Genomic DNA, 13,353 nt, shown 5'->3' with positions numbered 1-13,353 from the left:
GATGTCTTGGGGTATTGTGTGGATTGATGAGGGGGATGTCTTGGGGTATTGTGTGGATTGATGAGGGGAAAAAAACTATTTCAACAATTTTAGAATAAGGCTATAACCTAACAAAATCTGGGAAAAGTAAAGGGGTCTTACTTTCTGAAAGCACTGCTTCTACTTCTGTAGTGATTGCTGTTTAGGGTTTTAGGCTGGGGTTCTGTATAGCACTTTGACATCTGATGTAAAAAGGTCTTTAAAAATACATTTGTATATACATTACTGTTCAAAGATTTGGGGTCACTTAGAAATGTCCTTGTTTTTGAAAGAAAAGCACATATTGTCCATTAAAATATCTTCAAATTGTTCAGAAATACAGTGTAGACATCTTTTACATTGTAAATGACTATTGTAGCTGGGAACTGCAGATTTATGTCATATCTACATAGACATAGAGGCCCATTATCAGCAACCATCACTCCTGTGTTCCAATGGCACGTTGTGTTAGCTAATCCAAGTTTATTATGAAAGGCTAATTGATCATCAGAAAACCCTTTTGCAATTATGTTAGCACAGCTGAAAACTTGTTCTGATTAAAGAAGCAATGCAACTGGCCTTCTTTAGACAAGTTGAGTATTTGGAGCATCAGCATTTGTGGGTTCGATTACAAGTATAGTTGATGATTCCTGCCATAGGCTTACTGTTAAAATACACATGGCGGGGTACTCCGAACAGAGCAAAATTCAGTTGGCGGAGCAAAAACAGTTGGGAAACACTGATTTAAAGTACACAGCACATATTCAGTAAAAAAGACAGATCCCACCAAAGGTCTCATATCGGACATGTTTAGGTTTATTTTACACTCTTAAATAATATATACACAAAACAATACATTCTGTATAAAATGTATTGGATGGGATAGATATGGAATCAGGTGAAAGTCAGAACATGCCAAATATATCAGTCTTGAGATAAAAAATAAATTGTACAATTAATGTACACACAAGACAAACAAAGTCAATCAGTTAATGTAATTTATTTTGGGTGCAGGTCTTGCTGTGGTATCTAGATTCTGTTTTCTTTTACTCAAAGTAGCATAAAGCAATGTATTCTGCTTGGGTTGACAAATTACTGTCATCCAAATAGAATGCAAATATTGAGTTCTGGCAATATCAGCAACTACACATTCCACAAATCAACACTGGCCTTGGCCTAATTCCACTGAATTTACTGTACCACTGCATTTTATAGTTGATGTGCTATGCATTCAAATCAAGCAACTTATACAGGAGGGCTGCATGTATTTGCACCAGTTGTGTTACTCCTGAGGATTTGGTTGTTATTGCATAGGGACCAAACCAAAACAAAAATTAGGTTCTTAAAATGTCTGCTCGTTGCAGGATATCACTTTTCATTTGGTGAGGTCTTTCAGGTACTGCAAGCCTTGGTTGGTGTAGCCACCTAATGCTGTAGGGCCCGATGAGAGAACAGATATGGATGACTGCACCCCTGGAATGAAATAACAGAATCTTTTGAAATTGCTCAATTTTAGACTTGTAAGTCTGGAAAAGTCCTTTATGACTCAGCTGCCAACCATTTCTTACCCGAGTTCCACGCCTCGACAGGGGAGAATCCCATTTTTGGAAAGGCTGGAAGCTAGACGAAAACAATATACGTTTAATCCTCCCTCACCTCATACTCCATAGTGCATTATTCTGGCTGTCAGTTAAATCACAGTACAATAAAGGCATATTTACCTCAAAGCCAAAATACTTCACCCACTCATCCACTGCAGGGGGAATGGCAGCTTTAGCTTTTCCAAGGACCTCTGAGCCCTGCGCACTTCCCCCTAATAGTCCAGAATCATAGGTAACATACAAAGCACCTCCTGCAATAGTCACCTTAGTGGCCAACCTGTGAGAGAAAAAGAATGACTGAGATAAGACAACTAAGTGGATGGCGAAGTGCCACGTATTTGATGACAGAGAAACATGCCTTGTTAAACGTTACACCTGGCATGAAAGTGTACAAACACATTCACGTGTTAAATGCACAAAAAGTAAATTCATAACTTGAAAACCACCACACATATTCCATCAACGTTTGCTAGCTATCTGGCATATCTTTGCTAGTTAACGTTAACCAGTTATTGTTGTTAGCTACATGTTACTAGCTAGTTAACTAGCATATCGTGTGCTGTTTAGCTAGCTGGCTGGATATTGACTAATGGACATAAATTCAAAGCTAAATTAAAGCGAGCTACTACAGTTAGCTAACTAGCTAAATGTTAACTTGCTAACCAGCTTGCTAGCTAACGTTAGCTATTCTTTCTCGAGAACTTACTTTAGAACAGGCAATAGCTTAGCAGCCATAGTGTCACAGGTAAATCTATATATTTCTTGAATTAACGTTGTGTTTTTACTGGCTATTTGCAACAGCACACATGAAATGAATGAACTCGACAACGAAGAGTAACCGGCTACGCTACCTCAATAACTACGTTGAAGGGCAACCCCGTGACACAGTTATTTTTTTAAACGAGAGTAGCGGATTCGCAAAAATATAATACATAAAAATAAATATATTTAGAGACGGTCATGTTTCAAATTATTTATATTATACTACAAATCATATTTTTTTCTGGATTTCGTCTGGGTATAAAAATGAATAATGATGATAAATGAAAAAGTTCGTGATTATGCTGAAGCTGCTGTTGATGGGGAGGGGGGTGCGGATTTTATTTATATGTACATTTCAGAACACAAGAAAACATGTGCATAAATGTATTTACATTTAACTAGGCAAATCAGTAAATTTATTATTTACAATGACGACCTAACAAAAGGCAAAAGACCTCCTGCGGGGGCTGGGATTTTAAAAAAAGTAAGAGGAACTCTGGCCTTCTTGGCATAGTTCCTCTGGCCTTCTAGGCAGAGTTCCTCTGTCTAGTGCCTGTGTTATTTTGCCCATCTTAATCTTTTCTTTTTATTGGCAAGTCTGAGATATGGCTTTTTCTTTCAACTCTGCCTTGACTTTGAGACTGGTGTTTTGCGGGTACTATGTAATGAAGCTGCCAGTTTTATTTTTTATTTTACCTTTATTTTACTAGGCAAGTCAGTTAAGAACAAATTCTTATTTTCAATGACGGCCTAGGAACAGTGGGTTAACTGCTTGTTCAGGGGCAGAACAACAGATTTGCACCTTGTCAGCTCAGGGATTTGAACTTGCAACTTTCTTTAAAAAACAAGGAAATGTCTAAGTGAGCCCAAACTTTTGAACGGTAGTATATATATATATATATATATATATAGGACAGAACACACATCACGACAAGAGAGACAACACAGCACTAGATAAAGAGAGACCTAAACACAACTACATAGCAAGGCAGCAACACATGACAACACAACATGGAAGCAGCACAAAGCATGGTACAAACATTATTGGGCACAGACAACAGCACAAAGGGCAAGAAGGTAGAGACAACAATAGATCACGCAAATCAGCCACAACTGTCACGAAGAGTGTCCATGATTGAGTCTTTGAATGAAGAGATTGAGATAAAACTGTCCAGTTTAAGCTTTTGTTGCAGCTTGTTCGCTAGTTGCAGCAAACTGATAAACGTAATCAAGGCACAATAAAGTCAGAGACATATTGATGACTGTAATAATGAGGGGGATAATAATAGGCCTATCAATAATAATAATAATAATATCTGCTGTTATCATTTTATTGCTTTCTCAACCCCAATTGATAGTACAATGCAGTGGAGACTGCTGAGGGGAGGACGGCTCATAATAATGGCTGAAATGGAGTCAATGGAATGGTAGCAAACATCTGGTTTCCATGTGGTTGATACCATTCCATTGATTCCATTCCAGCCATTACTATGAGCCGTCCTCCATTCAGGAGCCTCCACTGGTACAATGTACACACATACACGCATATTTTCAGTTTGTGAGTGTGTGATATGGGGGTTGGAGACATGTTTATTTTGACATTACAAAGAAAAACTTTTATAAACAATGGCAACACTGCCATGTTGCACTAAGCTTTGCTGTTGGAAAACCACATCTGTGTCTGACTTTGGGCTGTAGCTGATGCATCTGCCAACTTCACTCAAGGACTGTGGTTTATAGTCGGTTACAGGTGTAAAATAAACACCTGAAACTAGATCCCCTACATACTGGTCTTGACGAGAAGACAAAAACTGTTTAACCAATCCAGTATATGTGGAAGAAGAGTTAAAATAGTGTCACCTTGTTAACAACCAAAGAGGAAGTTGCATCACAGGCTGTCTTTCCATTTCAAATCAAATCAAATCAAATGTATTTATATAGTCCTTCGTACATCAGCTGATATCTCAAAGTGCTGTACAGAAACCCAGCCTAAAACCCCAAGCAATGCAGGAAAAACTCTCTAGAAAGGCCAAAACCTAGGAAGAAACCAGGCTATGATGGGTGGCCAGTCCTCTTCTGGCTGTGCCGGGTGGAGATTATAACAGAACCCGGCCAAGATGTTCAAATGTTCATAAATGACCAGCATGGTCAAATAATAGGTCTGGGACAGGTAGCACGTCCGGTGAACAGGTCAGGATTCCATAGCCACAGGCAGAACAGTTGAAACTGGAGCAGCAGCACGGCCAGGTGGACTGGGGACAGCAAGGAGTCATCATGCCAGGTAGTCCTGAGGCATTGTCCTAGGGCTCAGGTCCTCCGAGAGAGAGAAAGCAAGAGAGAAAGAGAGAGAATTAGAGGGAGCATACTTAAATTCACACAGGACACCGGATTAGACAGGAGAAGTACTCCATATATAATAAACTGACCCGAGCCCTTCGACACAAACTGCTGCAGCATAAATACTGGAGGCTGAGACAGGAGGGGTCAGGAGACACTGTGGCCCCATTCGATGATACCGCCGGACAGGGCCAAACAGGAAGGATATAACCCCACCCACTTTGCCAAAGCACTGCCCCCACACCACTAGAGGGATATCTTCAACCACCAACATACCATCCTCAGACAAGGCCGAGTATAGCCCACAAAGATCTCCGCCACGGCACAACCCGAGGAGGGGCGCCAACCCAGACAGGAAGATCACATCAGTGACTCAACCCACTCAAGTGACGCACCCCTCCTAGGGACGGCATGAAAGAGCACCAGTAAGCCAGTGACTCAGCCCCTGTAATAGGGTTAGAGGCAGAGAATCCCAGTGGAGAGAGCGGAACCGGCCAGGCAGAGACAGCAAGGGCGGTTCGTTGCTCCAGAGCCTTTCCGTTCACCTTCACACTCCTGGGCCAGACTTCACTCAATCATATGACCCACTGAAGAGTTGAGATTTCCCCTAAAAACCGGAATATCCGGTTGTTGGGGACTCGGCAGAGGCTACTTGCTTCCGCCTTACCACTCAAACAAGCTCATTGAGTACGGTATTGCAGTCACAAGATGAAGGCTTTTACTAAACTCTTAATAGTTGGTGCTATAGGAGTAGCTTTTGTTGCTTTCCAATGGAGTGGACCCACCTTGGACTCAGGTAAGATATTTATTTAGCTTCTTCCAATCCTTGACTGGTCTATCAAGTAAAACTGTTTCAAAGTACACGTTTTTTACACGTTTAAATCCAAATCAACACTGTTGGAATGTGTTTCCGTTTTGTTTTGGTAGGCTCAGTGATGAGTAATGTTTGGTGCAGTCCTTGGTGCACTACTTGGTGCACTCGTTGCACTCCGTAATAACCAATCTGATATGAATGAATTCACAAACACTTATTCAATGCAACTTTCAGGTTTACTGAGCTAAGCTTTCGGCCAGATTACCTTTGTGAGTGCAATACAGTACAATACACATACGGTAATACAGTATAGTGGTCCTAGGCCTGAAATGAGTCCGAGGCAACCATGTGGAATTGGAACCATACAGAACTACAGCCTACTACTTTATATGCATTCCACTCATAACTGGTTTAGGGTGGAACATGTAGTAGTTGATAATCTGGCTAGAGTAGTTTCCATGTACAGTAAAAAGCAGTGGAAATTGCAATCACAGCATTATACTTCTAATAATCTATCACATTTAAACGTAGGTTATCGTTATTTCTATAAGTGTGGACATTTGTTTCCCCCGCAATTTCTCACCATAAATTAGCCTGGGTTTTTTCCGAACCAAAAGCAGCAAACTCAGGCACTATCTAACAATTAACTTTGTTCATAACCCACTGGGCACAGACATCAATTCATTGTCTATTCAACATAATTTCATTGAAATGACACGTAAACAACATTGATTCAAACAGTGTGTGCCTAGTGGGAAGTGTTTAAAACAGTAATTCTCTATGGCCTATAATTAACGTTCCCCTTGTTTCTACTCATATAGATTACACATTGTACTATACACTGAGTCCTAGACAGACATAAAGATCCATATCATCATGCTAGTTGGATGCCAGGAAAGTGTCCATTAGGTCTAGGATGCAGCACGTACTTTAGTGCACATCAAATGCACATTTTCTTGATAGGCCTCACGTCGACAATAAACATCTCCATTCTATTCCCTTGTCTTAGTTTTTTCCCTTTTGAATTTTGTTTAGACAAACTATACTGTAAGATGTAATGAGTACTGCCAGAAGAGGACTGGCCACCCCTCATAGCCTGGTTCCTCTCTAGGTTTCTTCCTAGGTTTTGTTCTTTCTAGGGAGTTTTTCCTAGCCACCGTGCTTCTACACCTGCATTGCTTGCTGTTTGGGGTTTTAGGCTGGGTTTCTGTACAGCACTTTGAGATATCAGCTGATGTACGAAGGGCTATATAAATAAATTTGATTTGATTTGATACTGTAATGACTTTCAATGTGGCTGGTTTTCAGAGTCTTTAAAGGGTGCACGGGTCCTGGTGACTGGTGCCAGTACGGGTATAGGTGAACAAATGGCATATCACCTTGCCGGCTTTGGTGCCCAGGTGGTTATTACAGCCAGGAGGGAGAAGGTTCTACAGCAGGTCAGTGACACTTCAATCAGGTGTTTTCATCAATGCCGCTAGGCAATGGTTGTCTATGACAATACCTTAATGTTTTTCATAATTATGTTACTCTTATGCAAACATCACTCTCTTGTACTGCAGGTAGTAGAGAAGTGCCAGGGTTTGGGGGCCCAGAAAGCTCTGTACGTAGCAGCAGACATGGCCAATCCTTCTGACCCAGAGAGAGTGGTGCAGTTTGCTGTGGACAAGCTGGGAGGACTGGACTACCTGGTGCTGAACCACATAGGTTCCAGCCCATTCGCCATGTGGGACGGAGATGTGGAGCACACTAGATGGTTAATGCAGGTGGGGTATCTATCTCGACTACTGTGTTTCATGTGACCCAGTAGGATGACATGTACATGTAGCTACCGTTATATGTACAGTACCACTATTACAATAGTGTTATTTTATCTCCTCTTTTACTTGCTCTTTGTTAGGTAAATTTCCTCAGCTATCTGCAGATGGCGAAGACTGCTCTGCCCACCCTTGAGCAGAGTAGCGGTTCCATTGTGGTCGTCTCCTCCTTATTAGGTGAGTCAGAGCTCTTCTCTAAACTAAGCTGTCCAAGTGACCCTGGACCTATGATCGGCTAATGTTTTGGTCCCACAGGAAAAATGTGCAGCCCGTTCATGGCCCCCTACACATCCACCAAGTTTGCCCTGAACGGTTTCTTTGGGACGCTGCAGCATGAGTTGGCCATGCAGAAGAGCAACGTGTCCATTACTATCACCGTCCTGGCCCTGATCGATACGGACTCGGCTATGGAGAAAGTCAAGTACGATATTGTTGATATCAACTTCAGTCAAGTTGTAACCGCACAAAGTGCTTTATGGTTGTCTTGATAGTTGTTAGAGCACCTATATCCAAGTATCCTTGGATACATTTAAAAAAATATTGAAAGGATGCAGAGTCATCACTGTTTGTATTTACAGGGGGTTCACCAACATCCCAGCCTGGCCGGCCAGTGAGGCAGCGCTTCACATCATCACTTCTGGAGCCACTCGTCAGACAGAGTCTTACTACCCCTGGTTCTGGTATTATGGCTCTCTCATCAGAGACTGGTTCCCCTACCTAAGGGATATATCTATACGTAACCTTTATAAATATTAAACATATGCTTGAAATATACGTTATGATGAGAGAGAAAAATCAAGAAAGCATACAGTATTTTTCTTTTTTTATTTATTTCACCTTTATTTAACCAGGTAGGCCAGTTGAGAACAAGTTCTCATTTACAACTGCGACCTGGCCAAGATAAAGCAAAGCAGTGCGACACAAACAACAACACAGAGTTACACATGGAATAAACAAACATACAGTCAATAACACAATAGAGAAAAAAATATATAAATTATATAGAGCCCTTATTGCATGGAACTTCCTTCCATCTCATATTGCTCAAATAACCAGCAAACCTGGTTTCAAAAAACAGACAAAGCAACACCTCACAGCACATCGACTTTCCCCTATTTGATCTAGATAGTTTGTGTGTATGCATTGATATGTAGGCTGTGTGTGTCTTTTTTTTAAATGTATGTAGTTCTGTCCTGCTGTTCTTGTTTATTGATGTTCTGTATTACAGTGGCTTGTATTCACCCCCTTGGCATTTTTCCTATTTTGTTGCCTTACAACCTGGAATAAAAATAGATTTTTGGGGGGTTTGTATCATTTGATTTACACAAGATGCCAACCACTTTGAAGATGCAAATATTTTTTTATTGTGAAACAAACAAGAAATAAGACAAAAAAACGGAAAACTTGCAGCTGAGAGTGCATACAGTTGAAGTTGGAAGTTTACATACACTTAGGTTGGAGTCATTAAAACTCATTTTTCAACCACTCCACACATTTCTTGATAACAAACTATGGTTTTGGCAAGTCGGTTAGGACATCTACTTTGTACATGACACAAGTAATTTTTCCAACAATTGTTTACAGACAGATTATTTCACTTATAATTCACTGTATCACAATTCCAGTGGGTCAGAAGGTTACATACACTAAGTTGACTGTGCCTTTAAACAGCTTGGAAAATTCCAGAAAATTATGTCATGGTTTTAGAAGCTTCTGTTAGGCTAATTTACATTATTTGAGTGAATTGGAGGTGCACTTGTGGATGTATTTCAAACTCAGTGCCTCTGCTTGACATCATGGGAAAATCAAAAGAAATCAGCCAAGACCTCAGAAAAACAATTGTAGACCTGCACAAGTCTGGTTCATCCTTGGAAGCAATTTCCAAACGCCTGAAAGTACCACGTTCATCTGTACAAACAACAGTACGCAAGTATAAACACCATGGGACCAAGCAGCCGTCATACGGCTCAGGAAGGAGACGCGTTCTGTCTCTTAGAGATGAACGTACTTTGGTGCAAAAAGTGAAAATCAACAGCAAAGGACCTTGTGAAGATGCTGGAGGAAACAGGTACAAAACTATCTATATCCACAGTAAAATGAGTCTTACACCGACATAATCTGAAAGGCCGCTCAGCAAGGAAGAAGCCACTGCTCCAAAACTGCCATAAAAAATCCAGACCGGTTTGCAACTGCACATGGGGAAAAATATTAAACTTTTTGGAGAAATGTCCTCTGGTCTGATGAAACAAAATATAACTGTTTGGCCATAATGACCATCGTTATGTTTGGAGGAAAAAGGGGGAGGCTTGCAAGCCGAAGAACAACATCCCAACCATGAAGCACGGGGGTGGCAGCATCATGTTATGGGGGTGCTTTGCTGCAGGAGGGTCTGGTGCACTTCACCAAATAGATGGCATCATGAGGGGTGACAATTACGTGTATATATTGAAGCAACATCTCAAAACATCAGTCAGGATGCTACACAGCTCACAAATGGGTCTTCCAAATGAACAATGACCCCAAGCATACTTCCAAAGTTGTGGCAAAATGGCTTAAGGACAACACAATCAAGGTATTAGGTGGTCATCACAAAGCCCTGACCTCAATCCTATATAAAATTTGTGAGCAGAACTGAAAACACGTGTACGAGCAAGGAGGCCTACAAATCTGACTCAGTTACACCAGCTCTGTCAGAAGACATTCACCCAACTTATTGTGGGAAGCTTGTGGAAGGCTAACCAAAACATTTGACCCAAGTTAAACAATTTAAAGGCAATTCTACCAAATACTAATTGAGTGTATGTAAACCATGTGACTCACTGGGAATTTTTTATTTATTTTACCTTTATTTAACTAGGCAAGTCAGTTAAGAACAAATTCTTATTTTCAATGACGGCCTAGGAACAGTAGAGATTTGTACCTTGTCAGCTCGGGGATTTGAACTTGCAACCTTTCGGTTACTAGTCCAACGCTCTAACCACTAGGCTATAAAAGAAATAAAAGCTGAAATAAATCATTCTCTCTACTATTATTCTGACATTTCACATTCTTATAATAACATGGTGATCCTAGCTGACCTAAGACAGGGACTTTTTACTAGGATTAAATGTTAGGAATTGTGAACTGAGTTTAAATGTATTTGGCTAAGGTGTATGTTAACTTCTGACTTCAACTTTATGTGAGTGAGTGAGTGAGTAAAAAAATGATAATTCTAGATTGCAGCAGGAAGCAACAAGAAGAAGCGCTGTGATGTGTGTGGTCCCAAGATGTACAGGAAGACACCGTACACATGCATCAAGTGCAAGGAATACATTTGTAACATACACAGTAAAACTCTGTCCCTCATGTGGTGTGTAGACTGGCCTTCATTTGTGTTCAATGGGGATTATTTATAATTTCCATAAAATACTGTATGTAAAATTTGTCCTTCTAATTTGTTCAGTGTAATAAACATAAATAGTGATGATTGTTTCATTTATATTTGTTCAAGATTAACATGATTTATTCCACCCATGTCTTGATTAGAATAGATTTTTGTTTACAAAAATCACATTTGATCAAATAAAAAGAATAGCGCTTTTATTGATAAATGTGATCTAGAGGAGGTAAATGGCAATTATAACCATGTATGCGGTCTATATTGCTTGTAAATTATATAAGTAAACATCTAAGTATTAGGTATTTGTACGTAAATTGTTATGGCTGTATTGTTTTAAAAAAACAATAATGTTGTGGGTCCATCAGACCCGCGAACATTGGGTGTATAACAAAAACATGAACATCACACAATAGTTAAATGCAGAATCCACGTTTTAGTAGTGTGTATTGTTATCTGTTTAACTTTATAATACATTTTATAGCCTAGACAAGCAGACCGACTGCCGCGCTCACATTTATTTTCAGTGAGCTATTGCTCGATCAGGCTTATTCCACCAGACTACCTTCTTTATTGCCTCAATGAACAATCCCCATGATGCCCACTCGAGGGCAGTAGTTCCCAATAAAGGAGGCATAACCTAGACATGAGAGGCATTTTAAATTCCAGCAGGCTCTTACTTAGTCTGGCATGATATACCTTCCCAAAACTCCCTGACCTTGATATACCCACAATGGAATGAAACTGCTGTAGAATACTGTAAAGTTCATAAATCTATATTACAGTATTGTTTCATCCTTATTTTAATGCTCATTTTCCCAGAAATGTATGGGTAGGCTGTACTCTAGTGTACTCTAGGAGTTTCACTTACTTTTTTCTTCTTTAGTATATTTTAATTGTAAATCATAGCGAACACCCCCCAGCACTCAATGTCGTAACTTGTCACAGTAGGCTGTGTGGCATCCTGCCAGAATGGGGAGGTCCCTGTTTTGTCCTGATGCCATTATTCATCATCCCAGCGGCCCTGCAGGCCTCCTACCAACTCAGGGTAATCCATCTAGGTGGTCCACTGGATTTAAATACAGTACCTCAGGCAGTATCTTGAGTTACAAGTTACAAGGGAGCTCCATGTAACCTTCAGGTTTTGAAGTGAAGGTTAAGACATGGTGGGGTTGGTAGATTACATGATCATGATGTACTATTTCCCTGTGTCATGGAGCCGGTTCAGTGAACCTTGCATGAGACCTGTAGTCTTGCGTTAGCTCCTCAGCCTGATGCTTAGGCTTTAGCTCAGCTGGCTGACACTGTATTGTGGCATGCAGCAACCATAGGGTTTGAAACCCAGTCCATCCAACCTGTCTATGATATTCATTTGATTTGGCTGACTGATTGGAAGTGATCATGTCTGCCCTAAAATTTTTGACCACATCTTAAATCTGTATTGTATTGAAACACATTTGTCCACTTAAAAATCATATCATTCTCTGAGGTTCCATTTGATATTGTGAGAAGATGGCATGGTCCTTCTAAGGAATGTTAAACTAAACAGAATCACACACACACACACACACACACACACACACACACACACACACACACACACACACACACACACACGTTGGGGCCTCCTGGGGAAGGGAGAAGGCACAGCCTGGGATAGCAGCCAGTAACACCTGAAACAGATTAGTGCTCCTAATGCTTCGTAATAAATCCCCTCACTCTCCTCTAGTATCTCCACCAAGCATGGAGCCCAAAGCACAAGGAGACACACACACATACACACACACTTTTACTAAAGACACACCCTGTCAAGCCCAGTTCTCACATGTGATCCTACCATGATGTGTTGTTAGAGACTACAGTAGTGTGAGCAATGTTATTGATTGTGCACCTTGGATACCTTCCCTATGGTTTCGATATATAATGTCCCTTTAATCTACCTATTATTCACCTCATATGTTTCTCAAGGAAAGGGCTGCATAACACATTCTAATTTGATGCATGCATTACTATCAATAACATGTAGGTGCTCTGGGCTGCTTCTTGATTTGTATTCTGCTGTGATGGAAATTCCATATTTGTGTAAAGAACTCACAACCTCTTAATTCATGGCATTCCCATCTTCCTGCTATTCCACCATGTCTGTGTCAATGACTGATTTCAACTGATTTGCTACACTTTGAACTTCAAGGTAAATCTCAGCTCTGATAAAAGTACACTCAAGAAAAACTAGCCTATTTTATTTATCATAGTGATTAAGGAGTAACATTAAAACAGAAAACTCCAAGATAAGCAAACAAGTGAATCAAATCAATGATTAGAAAATGTCAGATTAACTGACAATTGACACAGATATGGTGTAGTAGCAGTACGATTGGAATGAACCAAGAGGTTGGGAGTTCAAGTCCCAGGTGAGGACACGTTGAATAATAACCACTGTGTAAATGCACAATGTCAATGTGTGTCAAATATGTCAATTGAAAACATTGTATGTTAAACCACTGTACTTCAGTGGAATATGAGGGTGCAGTGAGATACCGATGGGTTGGATGATACTTTTCTCTTCAATCAGCTTGAGAAAACGTATACTTAAAAACTGGAAATCAACCGGTCCTCCCTCGTTAACAC

The 13,353-nt window shown here is 40.4% G+C and overlaps 2 protein-coding genes across 2 annotated transcripts; one reads left to right on the top strand and one right to left on the bottom strand.

The window, feature by feature from the left end:
* Window positions 1-813: 813 nt before the first annotated feature.
* LOC135556537 (MICOS complex subunit MIC13-like) lies at window positions 814-2,500 on the bottom strand. Its single transcript, XM_064989830.1, has 4 exons — window positions 2,326-2,500; window positions 1,740-1,896; window positions 1,587-1,638; window positions 814-1,491 (listed from the first exon to the last, which is right to left on the bottom strand). Exons 1-4 carry the CDS (start codon window positions 2,352-2,354, stop codon window positions 1,394-1,396), a joined length of 336 nt encoding a protein of 111 aa, XP_064845902.1. The 5' UTR covers window positions 2,355-2,500; the 3' UTR covers window positions 814-1,393.
* A 2,654-nt stretch (window positions 2,501-5,154) lies between these two features.
* On the top strand, window positions 5,155-8,652 carry LOC135556536 (hydroxysteroid 11-beta-dehydrogenase 1-like protein). Its single transcript, XM_064989828.1, has 6 exons — window positions 5,155-5,514; window positions 6,841-6,971; window positions 7,095-7,298; window positions 7,433-7,526; window positions 7,605-7,770; window positions 7,928-8,652. Exons 1-6 carry the CDS (start codon window positions 5,427-5,429, stop codon window positions 8,103-8,105), a joined length of 861 nt encoding a protein of 286 aa, XP_064845900.1. The 5' UTR covers window positions 5,155-5,426; the 3' UTR covers window positions 8,106-8,652.
* Window positions 8,653-13,353: the final 4,701 nt, after the last annotated feature.

This window comes from Oncorhynchus masou, chromosome 15 (genome assembly GCF_036934945.1).
Source record: "Oncorhynchus masou masou isolate Uvic2021 chromosome 15, UVic_Omas_1.1, whole genome shotgun sequence".
Classification (NCBI taxonomy): domain Eukaryota; kingdom Metazoa; phylum Chordata; class Actinopteri; order Salmoniformes; family Salmonidae; genus Oncorhynchus; species Oncorhynchus masou.
The sequence above is the reverse complement of the archived record's forward strand: the minus strand, read 5'-3'. Positions and strand labels throughout refer to the sequence as shown.

Coding starts and splice junctions, on each gene's coding strand:
- LOC135556537 (XM_064989830.1), bottom strand. CDS start 2,354: ATGGCTGCTAAGCTATTGCCTGTTCTAAA. Junction 1,897..2,325: donor AAGCTATTGCCTGTTCTAAA/GTAAGTTCTCGA, acceptor TTTCTCTCACAG/GTTGGCCACTAAGGTGACTA. Junction 1,492..1,586: donor TGTCGAGGCGTGGAACTCGG/GTAAGAAATGGT, acceptor ATTTCATTCCAG/GGGTGCAGTCATCCATATCT.
- LOC135556536 (XM_064989828.1), top strand. CDS start 5,427: ATGAAGGCTTTTACTAAACTCTTAATAGTTGGTGCTATAGGAGTAGCT. Junction 6,972..7,094: donor GGGAGAAGGTTCTACAGCAG/GTCAGTGACACT, acceptor CTTGTACTGCAG/GTAGTAGAGAAGTGCCAGGG. Junction 7,771..7,927: donor TCGGCTATGGAGAAAGTCAA/GTACGATATTGT, acceptor TTGTATTTACAG/GGGGTTCACCAACATCCCAG.